General features: G+C 41.0%; 1 protein-coding gene across 1 annotated transcript in view; it reads right to left on the minus strand.

Moving 5' to 3' along the window:
* The window catches only part of NOTCH2 (notch receptor 2), a gene marked incomplete at both ends in the record, with an annotated part of 177,456 nt that extends 156,450 nt beyond the window's left edge, over window positions 1–21,006 (minus strand). Inside the window, 2 exon segments of the mRNA XM_079696531.1 lie at window positions 20,881–20,944; window positions 20,947–21,006. Coding sequence (XP_079552657.1) covers window positions 20,881–20,944; window positions 20,947–21,006 — 124 coding nt within the window.
* Window positions 21,007–22,824: the final 1,818 nt, after the last annotated feature.

The raw sequence follows: 22,824 nt of genomic DNA on the forward strand, positions 1-22,824 counted from the left end.
CAAGATGAAAAGACAACCCTGAGAATGGGAGAAAATATTTGCAAATGAAGCAACTGACAAAGGATTAATCTCCAAAATTTACAAGCAGCTCATGAGCTCAATATTAAAAAAACAAACAACCCAATCCAAAAATGGGCGGAAGACCTAAATAGACATTTCTCCAAAGAAGACATACAGATGGCCAAGAAGCACATGAAAAGCTGCTCAACATCACTAATTATTAGAGAAATGCAAATCAAAACTACAATGAGGTATCACCTCACACCAGTCAGAATGGGCATCATCAGAAAATCTACAGAAAACAAATGCTGGAGAGGGTGTGGAGAAAAGGGAACCCTCTTGCACTGTTGGTGGGAATGTAAATTGATACAGCCACTATGGAGAACGGTATGGAGGTTCATTAAAGAACTAAAAATAGAATTACCATATGACCCAGCAATCCCACTACTGGGCATATACCCAGAGAAAACCATAATTCAAAAAGACACATGCACCCCATTGTTCACTGCAACACTATTTACAATAGCCAGGTCATGGAAGCAACCTAAATGCCCATCGACAGACGAATGGATAAAGAAGATGTGGTACATATATACAATGGAATATTACTCAGCTATAAAAAGGAACGAAATTGGGTCATTTGTAGAGACGTGGATGCATCTAGAGATTGTCATACAGAGTGAAGTAAGTCAGAAAGAGAAAAACAAATATCGTACATTAACGCATATATGTGGAACCTAGAAAATGGTACAGATGAACCAGTTTGCAGGGCAGAAATTGAGACACAGAAGTAGAGAACAAACATATGGACACCAAGGAGGGAAAGCGGCAGGGGCTGGTGGGGGTGGTGTGATGAATTGGGAGATTGGGATTGACATGTATACACTGATGTGTATAAAATTGATGACTAATAAGAAAATAAATAAATAAATAATTTTTAAAATTTCTGTAAAACCTTACTTTTCCAAAAGGCACCTTAGTCAGAAGCCCTGCAGTGCTACAAGATTCTAGTTAGAAACAAAAAAATTTAGAGAAAAAACAATGATTTTTATCAAAAAGCAGAAAAATATAATTGCTGTCTTTCCACTCTGGAAAGAACTGCTAACATAGCTTCCAAAGGCAAAAGGGTACCTTTTAAAAACAGAAAGATCCCAAATTTCTGTCAATAAAATGATGATCCAGTTATACACCAAGGAACAGACAGAAGACCTGGCTTCGGTTCTCCAACTATCCCTGGTACCTACAGCGTGACTTTGGATTTGGTCTCACAGGGTGTCTGCCTCAGTCTCCACAAATGAATACATGATCTTATAAAAGATATAATGCACATGAAAGTGCTTTGCCATCTATTAGATATTATCTTCTCAACATGTCAATTTATTCCTGTGAACTGATTCCTTCCCTCCAACTCACAGTGACCAAAATGATTTATTTTAGAAAGTGCTCATAAGTGGTTTGACAGCAGGTGTAACAAAGGTGTAAGCTAGAAAAGATACTGAATACTTTCATACACATAAAGCAGCATGAAGCCATGGACATGAACAGTTATGACAAAGAAATGGGTTAGAAAAATGACCCATAGTACATTGCCCTTCCTGGTTCCGGCAAAAATTTGAGCTGGAAAGACACAGTATCTAAAAAGGAAAACTAATGACAAACAAGAAATAAAGTGAACTATTTCAAAACCTCAGAAAACCGTAGTTTGAGAGCAAGGGGTCAGGGAGAGCTATGTTTTTGTTAGGTCTGACTTGCCCTTAGCTATGGGTGTACTGTCTTTTCATGTGGCCCCAAAGAAATAGCTGAGCCATTATTGTTGTTGATAATGATGAGCAGATGCTGATGGGATGATTGCACATCAACAGTTCTCAGACTCAGGTCTTGTGTAATTGGGTGTGTCGATCTATGTCACTCCACAGATGGTTATTAAACCAGTTACAACTTCCCTAAATCTTTTCACTAGAAGTGAACAACACTCTGGATAGTTATTCTCTGGTGCCAACTGAGAATAGGCACTATCATAAAAAATTTTTTTAAAACAGTTTCAATGTTTATCCGTCCTCCTCCCAACACACACACGCACGCACGCACACACGCACACTCTTAAAGTAGGGATGTTTGTTTAATTCAAAAATCCAAATTATCAAATTTGAAATTTAAATACCATAAATACTTCTTTACTACAGTGCCTATAACAAGTCTATTAATTTCAACCTGTCATGAATAAAAAAATATAATCAATTCCCAATTTTCTATCAACAAATGATATGCACTTTGGATAATCTATGTGCCTCAGGAACAATAACAATCCTGCTATCAAAGCTCCCCTCAGGTTGACGGAACACGGGGAATCCCAGCTCTCATGACGTAGAATTGCCAAATTCTTCCTAGTGAGAGAGGTGCAGCCCCACCCCCGATGCGGCTAGATGACAGTGACCTTTATCGAGGAAGCTCTCAGCTGACCACAGGGCATGGCCAAATGTCCAACTGGACTGCTAGAGGAGACAAAATGGTCCATTTGGCAGTCTGTTGATACTGAGGTGTCAAACCTTCAACTAATTGGCCACTCTTTGCAGTAAGCATTCCTACACTGTACACCTGAAAGAACACTTGTTGAGATGGCTCCACTGAATGAGAAGCACAACTTTTGAAATGCACTCTTGTGGAAAGGCCAGCATACTTTCATATACAAATAGATGTAACAAGCCACAGGCTCATATGTTTTTAGCCTCAGAATTAGTAAGCTAAACTGAAGTGCAATATGTGAATTTCATCATTTTTCTTTCTTTCCCCATGACCATTTGGCAGAGTTAAAATTTTAGCTATCATGCATTTTCTTCCCTAAAATGTATCAGTTACAGTTCCCACAGAAGCTAGCTATGCATTTCCTTGTGGGTGTATGCGTAAAACTACCATAACAAAACATTTTCTATTTCCTCATTTTGATCAAAAGGAAAGAAGAAATGCTAAAGTGCACTTACATAAGTGACAGTGCAAAACTGACATGCCTATCTGAATAAACAATTTATATTCTGTTTAAATTTAAGGCTATGATGATTAAGGAGAGAAATGCCAAGAGCTATGAAATAAAATTACATTAAGGGGTAGCCCATGCTGCATGCTCTTGAGAGACTTAAGAGAAACTTTAAGGAATAGCAAAGTCGCTTCAGGCCACTCAGGAAGAACCAAGGCTTGAGACAGTAAAAACAGCTGGGAAAAAATACTAAGAAACAGACACCAGAACACATAAAATACTTGTAAATGAACACAACATTATGGACCCATTGGCAGAACATGTGGAAGTTGTGATGGGTTAAGGTGAGTCAGCCACACTCTCCAGCCTATTTCACTTTGGATCAACAGCAGCAGGGACAATTGGTTACTGCAGGCACAGAACAGCTTTAAGAAAAGCTAACTTACCCATCTAGAGAAAGACTCCTCAACCTCTGCTTCATTACTGTCATGCTCTAACTGACACAACTAATCAAACAAAAGGAAAGAGAATCCTTTCAAATCATGGGGAACAGAACTCAGATTTAGGGACATTATGGAGCAAGCAATGTGATATAATGAAACAAGAACTGCCCCAGAAATTAGACCTGGATTCTAATCATGGCTTTGCCATATACTCACCATGCAATCTAGAGGAATTCCTTTATGCTATTTGAGACTTACTGTTCTCATCTGTAAAACTAAAATATCACCAGCCCTCCTTCCTTAGCAGATTTCATTTGTGGCTCAAAGAAGATCATGTTTATAAGAGTGATTATAAACCAGGAAGCATTATTTAATGTAAAATATTATTGTATGTAAAATTCCCAGTCCAAAATTCTGTGAAACAGAAAAACTTCACCATCTAGCCCCCAAATGATAAACTATTACATGACTCAAATTAGATCACATACATCTATATTATGAGACCAGCCTAAATGGGGATGGGAGGTATTATGTGTGTTAGGCTGGTGTAACCAACTTCAACCATTACTTAAAATATTTCCCCACTGCTCTCCTAGTGTCTCAAAAATGCTCAGGAATTACAAGCAAGAGCGATAATCTCCTCAACCTCCCCTAGCCTTCTCTGGCACAGAAATCTGACATAGGCCACTTCACATGCCTGATTAGATAAGCTTTCCCAATGCTGAAAGCCAACTGCTTCTAACATTTCAAACCTGATTTCCATGAAGACTCAGGGGTGAAAGATGGAAACAAATAAGCCAACCAAGTAGATCCTCCTTATTGAAAGAGTTCTCCAGCTTTGATTTGAAGTACTAAATAATTTTTTTCTATGAACCAACTGCTTCTGAGGTGATAGGTGCAAGTTGCTGCAAACTGAGCAGACAAAAGTGTTAGAAAGGCTTCTAACTTACACACAATTAATCCTTCAAACTTCAAATTACTAAAATGATGGTGCTTTAGTCTGTTCTTTAGGTGATCCATAATCCTGCCTTGGCAATGGAGCAGAGTCTAAAGGGAATCATTAAAAGATATTAAAACAAGAAGTCCAGAGACAAGTATTCCCAGACTACATCTTCCAAAGGAGGAATTGCCATGAGACTAATGAAGTTTAAACTTTGGGGCCCCCTGCACTTGAGCGCCTATTCTGTGCCCAGAACCATGCAGTTAAGTATGCAGTTTCCAATATTTACAAACAATCCTGCAAGTTAGGTATTACTATTATTACAATTATATAAATCAGGGAACTGAGACTTAGAGAAGCTAAGTGGCTTGCCCAATACCCTTAGCCAAGAATCGGAGCCAGGCCTAGCTGGTTCCAAAACTCACCAGCTACGCTAAAGTAAACATAAAAATGTATTTGGAAGGGTATCTAAAGTCATAAATAATCAGCCTTTACTGTCATTTATCTCTCATTATGCTTCATATCCCTGGGCATTCTCTCCTTCACCATTCAACTGGCAGCTGAACACAACTAAACCTGAAGGAGAAAGTCCAGTATGTCTGAAAGGACCCACATGTCTGATCATGCATGTTTAGACTGTATTTTAAAACAGAAGGGATTATCTGGGATTCTGTTGATGTCAAACATACTTCTCTCATCTATTAGTATTGATGACCATCAATTTTCAGTGACAAAGGAGATAATAAGGAAAATGTTCACAGAAAAGAGGTTATCCCCATGCTTTTTCTGTAACACTATGTGTAGAAATGCTACACACAGTTAATTTCAAAGTTCCCAGGCCTAGATAGGTTAGTCCTGGGCAGTTTTAGTATTGGCTATGTCCACTTTCATATGCTGAGGCATTCCAATCATTTTACATGGTCTTTTATATCCCTTTCAGAAAGATACAATAAGAATGCAAGCACAGAGTCAAGAAAAGCTATCTGCAATTTAAAAGGCTGGCACAAATAGGACTCTGGATTGCCATTTTCAGACTTTCAAAATGTTTTTTATTCTTTTTAAAAAGCTACACATTCATTCCTAGTCTTAATCTACTAAAGAATTTCTTTTAAGATCAAGAAGTAATAGAGAGAGAAATGCTAAACAACTTTCCTTGGAGTACAACAAATATAAATCCATCCCTTCCATTTTCAAAGCAACTTAGAAAGAACTGCAACTCGTCAAAATGGAATTTTGACATTTAAATAATTTCCACATTATGTAAATGTTCATTCAGAAGTAAGATGTTAAGAAGTGTAAAACTTAAGTCAATTTAATACAGAAAATATTACTAAATCCAAAGTTACACTCTCTGTAGGGCTACAGGACTCCACCAAATGACAAAGGCATCACTTAATAGTGGGTAAATGTGTGAACTCTGGAGTCAGGCAAGGGGGGTTCCAGCTCCTGGTCTATACCAGCTCCTGGTCTTTATCACTAACTGGGTGACCTGGATGACCATGCCTTAATCTTTCAGTAAGTAAGAATTATAACACCTACTGTGAGGACTAAAGCAAACACATAAAGCACTTTTTCCCCAGGCATCTGTCACGTAATAAACCCTCAGTATATGGAAGCTATTGTTACTTCTTATAAGCTCCACGAGGATAGAGTTTTTTGTCTGTTCCGTTCACTCTATTAATAAAGAAGCATGCCCCGGTCAGTTTTCATGCAAATACAGTTCCTCCAAAGTGACATTCACATTTATCTACATTAATTACATTCAAATGTTGCTACCCTTAGTATATACCTCCTCTCTTTTACTGTAAGTGGCTGCAGCTGCCTTTGCAGGATGATTTAAATTACTGGGAAATATTTTAAGTGTTTTAAGGGTATCTGAGTTAACATATGCACCACTTACATTTTCAGTGTGCTTACACATAATTATAAATATCTCAGACCATAAAAGAAAACCTTTCATAGTACTCCCACAACTGAAAAACAAAGTCTTAGAAATAATTACAGAGGGAGCAGAAGGGAGTGGTAGGTAGAATACAGTTTACTAAATTGGCAAAATAAAATTTGGAGTTTTGTCTTAAAACAAAACAAAACAAAAAACCTGACAACCATTTGTTCAAGGCTGCCAAAACTTGAGAATAAGTAAACTGTCATGGGAAACAAATGTTAAAATATGAAACCCTTTTCTGAGAAAGTTACTCCACCAGTCCTGGCTAATCCAATTCTGAATCACTAACGACTCCAGTCCTGCTGGGTTGTCTTAACCACTACAAAGAAGTCCAAAGGGACAGGCAGGGTCTCACAGGCAAATATTTTCTCTGCTGTCACTGACATTTACAATATAGCAACACTTCTCCCCTCCCCCACCCTTCCCACTCCTTCACTGTTCCCTTTCCAGATTTCAAAAATCAGAGGGTCAACATACTGATATATCATTCAACTAAGGAGTATAGAGGAGAGATCACTTGACTAGAAAACAAGAGCTTGGATTCTGGCCCCAACCTTGACCTAGCTCTGGGCCCTCTGGCCAGTCACTTGGGCTTTGCTTTCCTCATCTGTAAAACAAGGATGGACTAGATGGGTGGTTCCCAGCCCGAGATCCCAAAATCTCCAGGAGCCCCTAAAGGTGTAATAACAGATCATGAGGTATTTCTATTATTCCAAAGAGATTCCATTAATTGCCATAAGGCTAATTAAAACATCAAATGCATGGTGACACTAGATGGCACATGATGATGTTTATCATATCATAGGAAAGGGGGGAACAAGAGTGTTGGACCTGATATTGTCCTCAAAGCTACACCTCAGAAAAATCATAGTTTCTGTACTAAACATAATCCAACCACAAATGTCTGGTGAATAAATAAGGGGGAAATGATTTAATACCTATCAATACAATTTGTATAGTAGACAAGTTCTCCAAATTGAAGATACACCCCATTAAGGGAACAGACTCAAATATAATCCCCTTAAATATTTACAGGTTCATGGGAAACCAGTGAACAATCTACATGCTGCAAACATGAAGCTCCTACTTCTCACCAAGGATCTGAATCACTCATCCACTTTTGATTAAAGAAAAGTGAAAGCAACAAAAAGCCAGTCTAAACTGCAACATAAAATAACACCACCAACAGTAACTACTATTCACCGCACTCTTACTATGTGCCAGGCACCATACTACAAATATAACACTGATTAACTTATTTAATCCTCATAACAACCCTAGCAATTACATGCTATTACCTTCATTTTATAAATAATGAAATTTAAGCATAGAGTGCTTAAGAAACAGGGACACAGGGCTAGTCAGTTAAGAGCCCTGTGTATCCTCACCCTTTCTCACTCTAAGCTGACAACTCCTTCTCAAAGAGAAGTCTCTCAAAACACAAACAGAGGGCTTCCCTGGTGGCGCAGTGGTTGCAAGTCCGTCTGCCGATGCAGGGGAGGCGGGTTCGTGCCCCGGTCCGCGAAGATCCCACATGCCGCGCAGCGGCTGGGCCCGTGAGCCATGGCCGCTGAGCCTGCGCGTCCGGAGCCTGTGCTCCGCAGCTAGAGAGGCCACAACGGGGAGAGGCCACAACGGGGAGAGGCCTGCGTACCGCAAAAAAAAAAAAAAAAAACACAAACAGAAATGTCCCCAAGCAGAGCCCTTAGGAGTTGGGCCACTGCTCTTGAGAGCAGGCTTCTGAGGAGCTCACAGCTGTGGCCCATTCTGGCTTAAAGACATCCTTAATGGGAACTCCCCTCTTCTCAACCCAAATCCAGTCTGCTTGTCCTGATGACAGAAATCAACTGAGAGAAGTCCAACACCATTAGTCAACTAAAATCATCCCATTTATTCAGAAGGTACAAATGATTCCTAATAGCTGGCTCCTACATTCAGAGAACCTATGATGAAAAACATGCATTTTCAGTGTACTAGAATGAGTAAGGGTTATGGAGACAAATAGACCAAAACAATCAGTCAATCAATCAATCAATTCCAAACCTGCCACTTACTAACTGCATTATCCTGAGCATGTTACAGGTCTCAGTTTCCCCTACTCCCCATCTCAAAGGGTTGTTGTGTGGGGTAATCGTGTGAATGTACAGAAAGTGCCATGGCTGACTGCAGAAGCCCTAGAGCCAGAGGTCTGAATCCTGGCTCCATCCCTCACTAACCACATGATTGGCCCCAACACCCAAAGCTGCGAATCTAAGCTCCTATTTCCTTACCTGTAATATAGCTAATTACTGTCTACCCCAAAGGATAGCCACGCGAATTAAGTAAGGAAATATATGTAAAGCCCCTAGGAGAAGGACTGACACATAGTAAGAATTAAGCAATTTTTTTAAAAAAGCTGAGGTTTTAAAAGTCAAACCACAAATTTAAGTCCCAGCTCTGTTACTTATTATCTAGGGCTAAACAATGGTATACAAGCCAACTAACCCCTCAGAGGCTCAGTTTCAACCAAGATTTTGTAAAGATTAAAGGAGGCAATTGTGTAAGAGTGTTCTGTAAACTCCGCATTGCTATGTAAATGTTAGGGTTGTTTTACGTTTTATGTTAATTGTATCGAGTGGTCCTTTCAAATACTATCTTCATCTTTAAAATGGAAAAACTGAGGCAGAGAAATTTTAAGCCATAGAGGGAAGGCTGATAATCCCAAAAGTAGGATGGAGAAAAGGATTGGGCCAAAATAAATTCAGATCATGACAAAGGAGAAAAGTAATAAGCCTTCAAGAGGAAAGATGAGAATAAACATCCATTAACCTATGTTTTTAATCAGCAACTTCACCTGCTGATTAAGCCTCTCAGTGCACAGTCCAGGCGTAAGAATTCTCTAATTTCCTCCCAGAAACAGTATTAGACTTCAGGGTGAGAAAGAGCTTCACTATCAAGCCTCTTTTCCCATCCGTAAGTTAATTTTGTGGCTGGGGCAAAGACCAGGGGACACAAACTGGAATCTCACTCTAACTGGCTTTCTCTTAACCACACCTTAAAAAAAATAAAAAAAAAAAAGTTGCAATCTTTCAGAGAGGTATCCTTCTTTGGTTGGTCAGAAATGTCCTTGTTCCCCAGGTCTCCTCATGCTAAATATGGTAATAGCTGGCAAACAAACAGCCCAGTAAATTCCAATGATACTTAAGAAAGCATTAATATTGCCTGAAATTACTCTGAATCAAACACTTAAGACCTACAGGGCTGCCACATAGAGCAGTTCAGCTGGAACTCTTATGCCAAAAGCAGCAGGATGCCTTAAGAACATACAAGCTTGGGAAAAAAAAAAGCAAATCTACTCCTCTTTATTGCAACATTCTTCAGCAACAACACTGATCTCCTACCCACTGTGCACACAGCACTGCACTAGGGCAGTGGGAGGCTGGAGGGAGAAAGCTAAGAAACAGGTGGTGTTCGTGGGGTGCCAAAACAACAGGTTGATTCAGTCAGTTCTGTCCCACAACTAATCAATTTGGTGAAGGGAGAGGGGAAGGAATCTTAGTCATCCTGTTGGCCGACCAAACTGACTGGCTAGACCATTGCACAATTATCAAGTAGGCCAAAATGTCAGATTTAATAGTGCATATTAGCCCTGCCTAATGAGATGTTACACACTTCCAAGATCTTGGATATCTCAGAAGACAACACAGAAGCAGATTACCCTCTACCCACCCAAAAGCACATATCAGGCTCCAGAATACACTGGTTTTTTCCCAGTATCTTTTTATAAGGTATTAAAGTAAATGTGCATTTTCTGGGCACATACAACTGACAGCTTGTTGATTTATGATACAGTCAGATTAGAATTTTAAAGTAATTACAGAAAATACCAGTTAACAAATACATAGAAAATTGACCAAGCACATTAGAAATCAAAGGATTTTTTTAAACTATCAAATAAATTTTTGATATCAATATTGGTAGCAATTTGATATTATGTAGTTTAATGTGTCCATACATGTTTTGACACATTTTAGACAAAGAGATAATACCTTTAATATTTAAAGAAGTATTTTAAATCAGTAACCAAAAACTAAATACCTTGATGAATAAAAGACACAATATACCAAAATAAATAAATAAAAAGAAAAGGCAGTACAAATGGCCACTGACCATATGAAAAACATTCAACATCACTGTAAGCAGAGAGACCAATTAAGATGAGGTAGCATTTACCACTTATCCAATTGGTAAAGAGTTGTAAAAATAAAAACCAGTGTTGACAATGGCTGGAAACACTGAGAGTCTCATATTCTGCTGATAGAAGTATAACTTGGTTAAACTATATGGAAGGAAACTTGGCAGTGTGTATCAAAAGCCACACAAAGACCCATACTCTTTAATACAATAATTTGACTTCTTGGAATCTATTTTAAGAAAATAAATATTCCTATCAAGATTTATATATAAGAATGTTCATCACAGCATTATTTACAAATTATGAAAATTGGAAACTAAGAATAGACTTCAGTTTAAATAAAATATAATAGAATCTTCAGATAGAACAATATGCAGCCTTTAAAACCATGTTCTTAAAAAATATTTATACACAAGAAGTATATTCAATATCTTGTAATAAACTATAATGGAAAAGAATCTGAAAAAAATTTATATATATATATATATATATATATATTTTTGAATCACTTTGTTGTACACCAGAAACTAACACAATATTGTAAATCAACTATACTCAATGAAAAGGAAGAAAGAAAAAAATAAAAGAAAGAAAGAAATATTTATATAAGGGAAAATGTTCACAATATTTTAAGTGGTGCAGAAGTATATAATAAAACTGTAATATGTTAAAGTCCTAATTATAGTAAGAGACACAGAAACAAAACTGTATGAAATGTAACAAAATAGTAAGTGTGGGTTTTGATTGGAGGTGATAGGATTATTGGAGATTTTAATTTTCTCTTATGTTCTTCTGTTTAAAAAATTCTATTTCCCAATTTTTAAAAATCACTCTCTTTGAGATAGTCATTTCTCTTCTGGAAATCTAGCTTAATGGAAAAATCCTAAAGAGGGAAATTTTTGTATAAAGAAGATCAGTGTCATTTATATAGAAAAAAAAAAAAAAGATGGAGCCAAATATGCAACCAAAGCAAAGGAGAAATCACCAAAGAAAGGCAGAACAGAAAATTGTGTATACATTATAAATATACAATTTTTAAAACTAAGAGTAGATAAAAAGACCAAATGATGTACACCAAAATATTAACAGTGGTTAAGACTGTGGATTTTTCTTACACTTCTCTAGACTTTTCAAAGGTCCTTAACTACCTTTAAATGTAATTACTTTAAACCCCGCCCCCCCACCACCACCAAAGGGCGTCCCTGGTGGCGCAGTGTTTGAGAGTCCGCCTGCCGATTCAGGAGACGCGGGTTCGTGCCCTGGTCCGGGAAGATCCCACATGCCGCGGAGAGGCTAGGCCCGTGAGCCATGGCCGCTGAGCCTGCGCGTCCAGAGCCTGTGCTCCGCAACGGGAGAGGCCACAACAGTGAGAGGCCCGCGTACCGAAGGAAAAAAAAAAAAAAAAAAACCCAAAAAAACTTATAAAGGTGCCAGAGAAAATCAACAAAGTACAAATATGAGTTAATTACATGTAAACATAAGGAATAATTCTGTTGCTATGCAACCCTACCTTAAAATGTAACAATGTTTGTTTTCAGTTACAACCATTTTCCTTAAATATCTTAGAAAGTTTATGTCACAGGAGCCCTGACATATTGTTACTTACTTTATATAGTAACATCCAAAACTTGCATGGTTACAAATATGTTTTTTTCTCTAATAATCCTCATAAAGATTAGAAAGTGACTTAGATGTTGTAATAAAGTAAATATCCTTCATGTTTCCAATTTAAAAAGATATAGCAAATAAATAAAGGCATATTCTCTGCAAAGAAAACATAGTAAAAAGTAATAATCAAAACATAGATGTACTCAAACTTCAATGAGTCTCCACACTTTAGAGACAAACAAAAGCATGTGAAAGCAGAGAATTAAACAAAAGTTTCTTTGCAGCATACCACATTAACCATTTAGAGAAGTTAACAAATTAGCACTACCTAGTTTTCTTACTATTCATATTCATAAACTCAACAGAACATATTAGTGTATAAATAGCTCTCAATTTTTCTTATTTGAATGTTGGATAAGTATGCCAACACAGCAACCTCTCCCTGTTAGGTACTAGTTAAAATAGGCCATTTAATCTTTGAGGCTTAAAATCCTCCCAGAATCTCCTCACAAACGAGAGGTGAGAGTAAAAAGAGATGAAAAAGAAGCAAACAACAATTTTAAAAGGCACCTGCCTCTGAACAAGGTAATATACTTTAGAAAGTAACCACAGCTTCTTGTACAACACTTTAGTCCGCAAGCAAAACTGTATTTTAAAGGGATACTATTTGTTAAAAGACAACAGACTATTAGGGAGACAATATCTGACTCCAATCAAAATATTATCATCATGTTTTCCTTACCTCACAAAATACACACACGCTTTCTTCATATGAATAAATATATGAGGGTGGGAGCGCTACCCTTAACCCAGAAACAGGTTCTGCAACACCCACAGATCCAACCTGTCTTTGTGAGATGATGAGTCCACCTTGGCATGATGTTTGGCTGAGGCATTCAAAGAACCAGAGTCACTGCCAATATCCTGCAGAAGGAACTGACTTGAAGACCAGAAACTGCCCTAGAGGCCTCTGGAGAAGGTGCTCCAGTTCACTGGGAAGAGAGACACATGCCCCTCACCGCCTGACTAGGAGAGCAAGGGCACCAGAACTGGAACATGGTAACCCGCCTGCAGTTCAAGAGTGGCAAGGGACAGTAAAATGACCCCTCAAGAGTTTGTCTAATCATCCAGTAAACCCGAAACTTTGAGGGGCTAGTAGGACAGGGTTTTGTCAAGACAAGCACAAGAGGGTGAGGGAGATGTTAGCATGATTAATCAATGCCATCTGAGCAACTCGGGGTGTGTCCACACTACACCTCAGCCATTGCCTGACTGTGATGAGAAGTTCCTTCAGCTACTGCCACTGAGAACTCCATCTTCCAAAGGAGCCCCTTCCACCTTAACTTGTCCTAGATCAGGCTCAGTCAGCATCCAAGACTGAGAACACAGCCCTCTCTCTTGCCACAAACCCACTAAGACACCACAGCAGGTGCCAAATTTATATTTACAACCCCACCAAACAAGGGGTCTTTGTCTTTTCCCCAAGTCAAGTTTTGATACTTCTGAATTCCAACAGAGAAAGAGGAGAACAGCAGAGAAGCCCAGCAGGGGTGAGCTGGGGGTCGCCGTTCCCTGGTGGTCCTAGAGTTTCCTCCCTCAGACCCTACAGCTCTTAGTCACCCTGACTACAGGAAACTGCTCTCAGAGAGTGTAGATAAGTTACTAAATAACTGTACTTCATGTTCCTAATTTTGTGTGCTCATCTGTCTTGTCTCCCTGGTGATGTCAGCTCCTTGGGGGCAGGACTCTATCTTCCATTTGGTCAGTGATTCCCACACTGCTAGAAAAGTAAAATACCCTGTACTCCCTGCCACATGATACTAAGGAAAACACACAAATTAAGGATGACAACACACCACAGTCCTCCCTAACACACCCTAACAGGAGAGCTACACAGGTAATTAAATCTTAGAGCCAATATAGCTAGGGCTCCTACTAGAGTATTATATAGAAACATATATTTACATATATAAGTAAATTAATACAATAATTGCTTTGCTTTGCTCATTCCTAGCTATGGCTTTTCATCCCGCCTTCTTGGCTTTACTATTCTTTTTAAAGTCACAATGTATTTTCTGCCACAAAGCTGGTCCTCCCTTCAAAAAGGAGAGGAGAAAAGAAAGAACAGACCTACAGCCAACTTCCTACCACTGCCAACGAACACTGCTGTTTGTCCCATCCAGAGGCCATGAGCATATCCTTTCAGATCTGAAGCCACTTCCTTCTTCCTATCAAGAACAGCAAGACCAAGTGTCTTTGTCAGAGGAGCACTCCTGGGCCCCTTCTTGCAGACTGCTCAGTTCTGCTCAAGAGGTCCTCCATTCCTCCTTTATTCTCCCTTCCTTATTTCATTCGCTGCAGCAGCCCAGACACCCCCCCACAAAGCAGTACTGCCTGAAATGAGTTACCTTTATTTCTTTTTGCACTAACATATCTGAGGGAAATCCCTGCACCAGACATGTGTTCATAGGTTAACAAAACAGACATCCTCAAAGACAGCATCATTCACAAGGGCTGAGGACAGAATTCCTTAATGGACACCAGAAAGTCTGTGGAACTTTTAAGTTTTCTGGTACCTCAGGTAATATTCTGATGGAGGGATAAGGAGGCTTCCACCAAAGTCATACAAGACACACACATGGCAGTCCTAAGACTGGATAGATCACAAAAAAACTTTTTTTTTTTTTTTTACAACAAAACAACTTTACTAGCCTTATGGGGACACCAGAGCAGCTTCCTTCTCCCTGGTGAGCTAGGCATTCCGTAAGAAGCAGGGGAAGAAAATGACCACAGGACGCAGTCAAAGCAACCCACCTCTAGCACTATCAAAGAATAAACAAACAAACAAAAACAAAACAAAAAGCCCTTGGCTTCCCTAGGTTCACTCTGCAGTGATTCCAAAACTTCTTTAGTATAAGAATTACCTGGCTATTTCTTAAATATACAAATTCCCAGACACTATTCCATACTCACTGAACCAGAATCTCCAGGAGAAGACCCCAGGTATTCCTATTATAAGAGAGGTTAGGGAAACACTGCTCAACAAATGCTTCCCTCCCACAAGCGCCCCTCTGGGCAGGGAAGTATAAAACACATAGGGCTAAGGTGATTAACCCAAACAATCACCCCAGACAGGATCATCTTCATGCTCCTCACTGAGTTTAACTCCTTCTATGGAGGGGTGGGTGTCAGTTCAGTAAAGGGTACCTTTGGATCCCTGTCACCACAAAGGGCTCAGGACTCTTTGAGACAAATGCCTGAGAAGAATGCCAATGGGGGCACGTCATAAGGAGGCAGATTACAGCTGAATATAAAAAGATCTTTCTAAGAATTACAGCTGTCCAAATCTAGACTCATCTGCCTCCGAAGGCAGGGAGCTGTCTATCACAAAAGGTGTTCAAGGAGAAAAAAGGTAGGCTGCATCTTAACCAGGATGTTGTAAGAGGATCAGAATCAGCAAGGGAAAGTTAGGCCTAGGTGAACTTTTTAAAGTTCCTCCCAATACATAAGTCAATAAAGAGGAAAATTTCAGCTACCCATTAATTAATAAAAAGAGATAGCATAAAAGTCTGTAGGTGGGGTCAGCCTTCAACTGATCTTTTCTCTTCAAAGGAGAAAGGAGTATAAGGACACACCCCTGACTCACCATTGCTCTCTTCCAGAATGTCCCAAAGCTGGGGAGGGCAGAGTAGGAGTCACAGGTGCTCTAACCAGGACCTGCTGCCCAGCTGACTCTGCATGCTGGGCACAGGTCAGAGAAGGGATGTGTGTGACATGGTCCCTGCCCTCAAGGAACAAATCTCATTTTGGAGATAGCTCACACTCTATGCTTCTCTCAAAAATGTATTTATCATGTCTCACTGTTAGAGTTTCTCGTCAGTGGTGGTGGTTTTCAAGGGAACCCTCTTGGTGGGAAAAAACAAATACACTTAATGTAAATATCCTCTCAGTCGAGTACAAGTTTGCAATATCCAGCTCAGGATGAAAAAAAACTCAAAATAATCATCTAAACAAACTTAGTTGATTCTAAGTTTGGGATTGACATGTACACACTACTATATTTAAAATAGATAACCCACAGGGGCCTACTGTATAGCACAGGGAACTCAGCTCAATATTCTGTAATAACCTAAATGGGAAAAGAATCTGAAAAAGAAAGGATACTTGGATGGGTTTAACTGAATCACTTTGCTGTACACCTGCCAACTAACACATCATTGTTAATCAACTACACTCCAATATAAAATAAAAAAATTTTCTTAATTCTAATTTTAAAAACACTATATTCCAAGAATCGCCAAAATGTCCAAATTACAGTAAGGTGTGGCAACTCTGGACAAAATAAAAGAAATTGCTGCCATAGTAATATAGTAATACAGGAAGCAGTAGAAGCAACTCAAGTGAGAGCCTGGGGGTGGATGTCAGCACCTTTGAGGTTAAATTCCAAAGTAAAAGTGACCTTTATGAATTGCAGAAGTGATCAGAAAAAAAAAAAAGAAAGAAAGAGAGAGAGAAGAAACTACACACACACACACAAAGAGGGAAATTCAAAATGGCAAGTTTAAATAAAACATCTGGGGAAGGGAAAAATTTGGTTTCTCCCCCAAATGTAAGGTAAACAATAACTCTTGCAAATACTGTCTTTAAAAAAACTGACTTGAAGTACCACAGTAGTCCAGAATAAGGAAATGACTAAAAGTAATTGTTCAATTAAACAAATATTTATTGAGTGCCAATTAGATGCCAAGGCACCATACTAGGTACAAGGGGGGGGGGGGGCATTAGAATAAACACAACTGAAAAGACACAATTCTTTTCCTCAAGAGGCACACATTAACAATAAGCACTTGAGGAAGTTCTAAGTATTTTTGTGTACATGAGCTCATCTGTACAAGAGATGGAAGTGGTGTGGAGAATGGACAAGGAGGCACTAGACTGAGGACCAGAAGAGAGAAATTCTAGTCTCGACTCTAGTCTTGGCTCAGTGATTATGAACAAAGTGCCTGAGCAAACGGAGGACCAAAGCAGTGCCCCTCCAGCAACAGCACAAGACTAATTAATAACTGACCTGAAGGAGAATTCTGGTCTTCTGGCTTCTAGTCCAGTAATCTGCCCAAAATATAATGCATATGGTAGCCTGATAAGAAAGAAAAGTAGAGGAAAAGAAAACCCTTTGGTTTCAAGTCATTTGCAGAGAAAGGAAAGAAGAGAGAAGGAGAATAAGGAAAGGGTGGGAGTAAAATAAAAGGTTCAAGTTGTGGCATCCAGACAGAGATGTCAAGAAAAGAAGCACTTAAATAAGCACTGTACACACAGTATAATGTAAAATCTCTGATTATATTCTCATTCAAATCATGGCTTAGAATTTTTCGCTCTAAAACCATTAAGGACCAATAGACAAACTGTCCAAAAATGATACATATGAATGAAGCTTGAAGAAAAAGAGATAAGAGAGAAGAAAGGGAGGAGGCAGTTTATAATAATATCCTGCAAATATATGAAGCCCTTCTAAAGAGACAGTGTAGACCCATTATGCCCAGATGAACAAGAAGAAATAGTATTATACTCTATAGCTTTTATGCTGGCAATTTTAAAAATCTTTGGGAGTCAGAAGGGTTAAATACTGGAATGGCTGATTAAGGTTCAGTCCATTCTGGAAATTATTAAAATTAAAAAGGAAAGACCCCATATACACACCTGAAGGCAGAAAAATGAAATATCATTGAGTTCCAACCAAGTTACTGTATCAGAATCACCTGTAAACCTTGAAAAATACAGAATCTCAGATCTACTGTACCAAAAGCACCCCAGCTGATTTTGATGCAGCCAGGATGTGGAGTTTTGTTCTACTGCAGTGGACAGGGTAAGGAGGAAGACCACTAGGAATGGCATCGGAGAGTGGGAACTAGATCAATGCAAATTTTGTGGGCAAAATAGAATTTCTGCGGGTGTGATATTTTTAAAATGTATTGTAAGGCTGGTCTGAAGCATCCAAGCATATCCCACCGAATTTAAACATTTTCTAAGGGTCCTGAAGTCAGCAACTATAGTTCAGGTGAACCGAAAGTTACTCCTCTATGCTATAAGAAGCCCACAGAAGAGGCAGTAGAGTGGGAATGGCACAGGGAGATGCCAAAAAGATGTGGTAAATATTTCTTTAAATCAAAAAATCAGGAAAAAGAAAAGAGAGACTAAAGGAAAAAAAAAAAAAAAAAACACTCTACTTCATCCCTCCTCCCCAAAAAGAAATAATAACAATACAGAGAGAACAAGAAGAAAAAGGAAAACAGTTTTAGGGTAAGTTTTATCTCCATCTGAAAGAAAAAACAATTTGTGAGTTTTTTAAAAGCAAGAGAAGAATTCAACTGAGAAATCATCTAGCAGGCAGCAAAACCAGGGAGTCACTTCCCATTGCAAAGCAAAAGAAAACAAGGAGCAAGGGGTGGTCTTTGATAGCTGTTGAGACAATCAGACACATGGGTTGACAGCTCCTGGCCTTAGGAACTCAGCGATGTTTAAATTAACAATTGGCCACTAGCCAAATACAGGAACACTCAAAAGTTTGGAAGGGTGTGTTATAATTGGTACCTTGGCAAAACACAATGGTAATAAACTGAGAAGATTCAAGAAGCTTTCACTGCTAGACTCTGAAAAGATTCAAGATTTGTACCAAATAACAGGTTTTTTAATCTCTTCTATTTTTGTGTAGTTTAGCATCTGAAGAACACCTGTCTAAAAATCAAAATACCTAAATCCTGTCCTTTGAGCTAACACTAACACTCGACTTGTCCACCTAAAAGCTAGCTAGTAAGAGCAATACCTCATCAGTGCAGGAGTATAGGTCCTAGAATGAGAGAAACCTTGTGTGTCAGAGTAATCCTATTTCTGACATCAGTCTCATCATTAAACACTTAATTTAGCAAATCGCCTTGCAAACATATTTATTATTCCCTCCAACTCTCTAAAGTAAGTGATCTCTTTGGCTCTCTTCCATAGATGAGACAACAGACCATGAAGATTAAATTATTTACTAAAACAAGCTAATGGTAGACCAAGGATTATAACCCCAGACTAGCCCATTGTTTATACTCCTCTCTATCCTAAATTTACACTTATACTAGAGCTTTCACTCAAAGAAAAAGGAAAGGCAAAAATACTATCATATGTGTTTTGTTAAACGCTTCTGAAACAAGAGCTTTGGTTCATCATCACACAGCATCCTAGCCCACTTCGGAAATTCTGAGGGACCCAGAGGTGTATGGAATTTGAACTTTCCAAGAAGGATCTGGTTGGTGTTGAACAATCCAGCACTGTGATAAATAACCTTGATGTCTTTTAAACATCTGTGATTGGCATGTCGACTGTCTGTTAACAATGGACAAAGAGCAAAGTTTACTGAAGCTCATATTCATAACTTTCTCTTTGCAAAGAGACATAGATCATGTACTAGTTTTCTTGGTAAGGATAAAAATCTTCCTTCAGATTAGGCTAGGAAAAGAAGGGGCCCCTTTCAGCTCAACAAACATGCACAAGCCACCATCCCACTGGAAGCAGAGAGCTCAAAAAAATAAAATAAAATAAAACACAGCCCTGCCCTGAAAGGACTTTCTGAATACCTTTTGACTGCCATGGGTTTAATATACATTCTCTTAATTAATCCTATTAGCTGGGTAATTTCATTCCTATTTTATTGGTGAGTTCATACAACAGAGCTGGATTTGAACCCAGGATTAAAGAGCAGAGCTCCAAAGCCCAAGCTCTTTCCACTGAACAGTCTGAAGAAATCTGCAATATAAGAGTGTGGGTGGGATGGGTAAGATATGATTCGATTTCCTTTCCTTGATCCAACCGTGTTCAGAAAGACTGTTGCAAATATCCAACCATAAAGAAGCTTTCGAAGGCACCACTTTGAATTAACGTATCCACTGTTCCTCACCCTCCCCGCCCCACCTCCAACCATGCCAAAAGAACAGCAAAAGCTGCTGCCAGGTTGGAGGAGTTGGTGATCGTCACACCACATTCCTGGGGCTGGACACAGACTCTGAAACAGCGCCCGAGCTCTGCGCCTCGGAAAGAATAACAGCAGTGGAGATTTTTAAATCATGTGGCTCAGCATGCAGCCACACCAGTTTTCCTACTGCTCCTGCCTCCACCTTTCAAAGACTCGAGCAAAACTTTACACCGGATTCATGGGGACCGTGGATTCAGAGTGTCAGAACTCAGGCGCGCCGCAAAACCCTGTCCCCATCCAAACCAAACCCACCCACTCAGACTGTGGGCCTCCTCTTAGCAAAGCTAAGTCTGGCTGTGAAGGTGTAAGCCGTTGGCCTTGGAGGCCCTGCCCCCGCTCGCTCCACGCCAGGATCTGGCATTCCTCCGCTCAGTCCATCTGCGCTCCGCGGCCGGCGATGGTTGTCCCGGGCAGCCAGCCCTTGGCTCTCCCTCGACCCCAGGAAACGCGGCGCGAAGTGGGCAAAACTGCCCAACTCCCCGAACTCAAGTGCTCCAAAAAGGGAGTTTCTGAGACTTGCTGCCCGCCTCCGGCCGAGGAGGCGTGCGTGCGGCCACCGGCAGCGGGGAGCAGGAGGCGGCGAGGAGCGCGGGGGAGGGGGCGCGCCCAGGGAGGGGGGCGATGATGTCCAAACTTTAGGAACTAAGTGGCCTCACTCCACGCCGACCGCGAGCCCGGCCTTCTCGCAGAGTGGAGGACTGAAGGGTGGGGAGGGTCGCCCCAGGTGGCCGGCCGGGCCGGAGGGGCGTGGGCCGGGGCGCAGGGGACGGCACCCCACGCCCCGATACTCACCACGCGCGGGGGTCGCGCGGCACAGCCACAGTGCCAGCAGCGCCCACAGCGGAGCGGGGCGCAGGGCGGGCATCTTCTCGGTCGCCTCCTCCTCCGCCGCCGCCGCCTGGGCAGATCCACATGGGGAGGGGGTCCCGACAGAGGAGCCCCCACTTTTCCTCCTCTCCTCCTGCTTCTGCCGCTCACGGCCTAGCGCTGCGCCCCGAAGCTCGGGCTTCCGTGCCTCCACTCCCTGCACCCCAAGTCCGCCGTTCTTGGGCCGCCGCCTCAGCCGCCGCCCGAAGTTTGGCTGAAACTTTCTTGGGTGTGCAGCGAAGCAACCTCGTGTGTCCTTCCGCCTCGGCCTCCTCCTCCCCCCGCAAACCCCGCCCCGCTGTCGCCGCGGCCAGGCCCCGCCGCCTTCAGCACCCAGGGGTTTCCCGCAGGAAGAAGCGCCGGCCCGGGCTGAGCGCGGAGGGATCTACTATGAGTCCTCAGACACCCCTTCCAGCCTCGCCAACCCACGCCGGGTCCCGACGCGCCTTAACTCGATCGCCGCTGGAGCGTCTCTCGGGGCCCGACCTCAGCCGAAGGGGTGGGTGTTAGGACCCTGAACTTGAATCACTAGGGTTGTCGAGATCCTGAACTTGCCGGAGCGACAGACATCATCCAGTGAGATAGGTTTCGCCCCCACACACCCACACGTCCATCCACACACTCCCGGCCAGCAAGAGGAATGCGGTAGAGAGGGACCAGTGCTGTCAAAGAAGGTAAAGGGCCAAGACGCCAAAGTCCATTTAAAATGAACAGAGCCATCAACTGGGTTGTGTTGCACCCTTCATTCATTCATTCATTCATGCAGTCAGTCAGTCAGTCATTTAGCAAATATTTCTTAAGCGCCTTACTTTGCGTAGCGCTGTGCCCCGCACAATGGACTGTTACTAAAGACGCATGATGCACAAGCTAGTTTTGAGGGCTGAGACATTGCTGCTGCGGGCTGCAGGATTCAGGGAAGGCTTTCATGAAGGAGCTGGGATGAGAGCAGGATCTTGAAAGGTTAGTAAAACTGGCATAGGACAAGGAGATCAGCTAAGAATATCCCATTGTAAGATGTTGATAATAGCTAAAAATCGGAAACAGCCTAAATGCCCACCCATAGAGGAATGGATGAATAATGTATGATATATTTGTAAAATGAAACACAATACAGCAGTTGAAAAGACTGTATTCATATATGTCAATAGAGATAAGTATTAAAAATAAAAAGATAGTAAAAAAACTAATTGCAGAAGGAACTATCAAGTATACCATTTCTGTATATTTAAATGTTTTCCAAACAATACTATATATTATTTATGAATACATAATACACAGTATATGGTAGAAGACTATAACCAGAATAATGGTTACTTCCCTGGCAGGAGAGTGGAGAATGTGATCAGGTATGGGTACAAGTGGGCTTGCTATTTGTAAGAAAAGAGCTGAAATAATCAAAAAGTTTGTGTGAGCATAACATTCCAGGGGAAAGCCATCATTAAAAGCAAATAAGAGGCTTCCCTGGTGGCGCAGTGGTTGAGAGTCTGCCTGCCGATGCAGAGGACACAGGTTCGTGCCCCGGTCCGGGAAGATCCCACATGCCGTGGAGTGACTAGGCCCCTGAGCCATGGCTGCTGAGCCTGTGCGTCCGGAGCCTGTGCTCCGCAATGGGAGAGGCCACAACAGTGAGTGCGAGGCCCGCGTACCGTAAAAAAAAAAAAAAAAAGCAAATAAGGAAATCAGTAGATGAGCTCTGGCACTATTTTTTATTTATTTATTTTTGGCTGTGTTGGGTCTTCATTTCTGTGCGAGGGCTTTCTCCAGTTGCTGCGAGTGGGGTCCACTCTTCATCGCGGTGCTCAGGCCTCTCACTATCGCGGCCTCCCGTTGCAGAGCACAGGCTCCAGATGCACAGGCTCAGTAGT

The sequence above is a fragment of the Hyperoodon ampullatus genome (genome assembly GCF_949752795.1).
Source record: "Hyperoodon ampullatus genome assembly, chromosome: 2".
NCBI classification, from domain to species: domain Eukaryota; kingdom Metazoa; phylum Chordata; class Mammalia; order Artiodactyla; family Ziphiidae; genus Hyperoodon; species Hyperoodon ampullatus.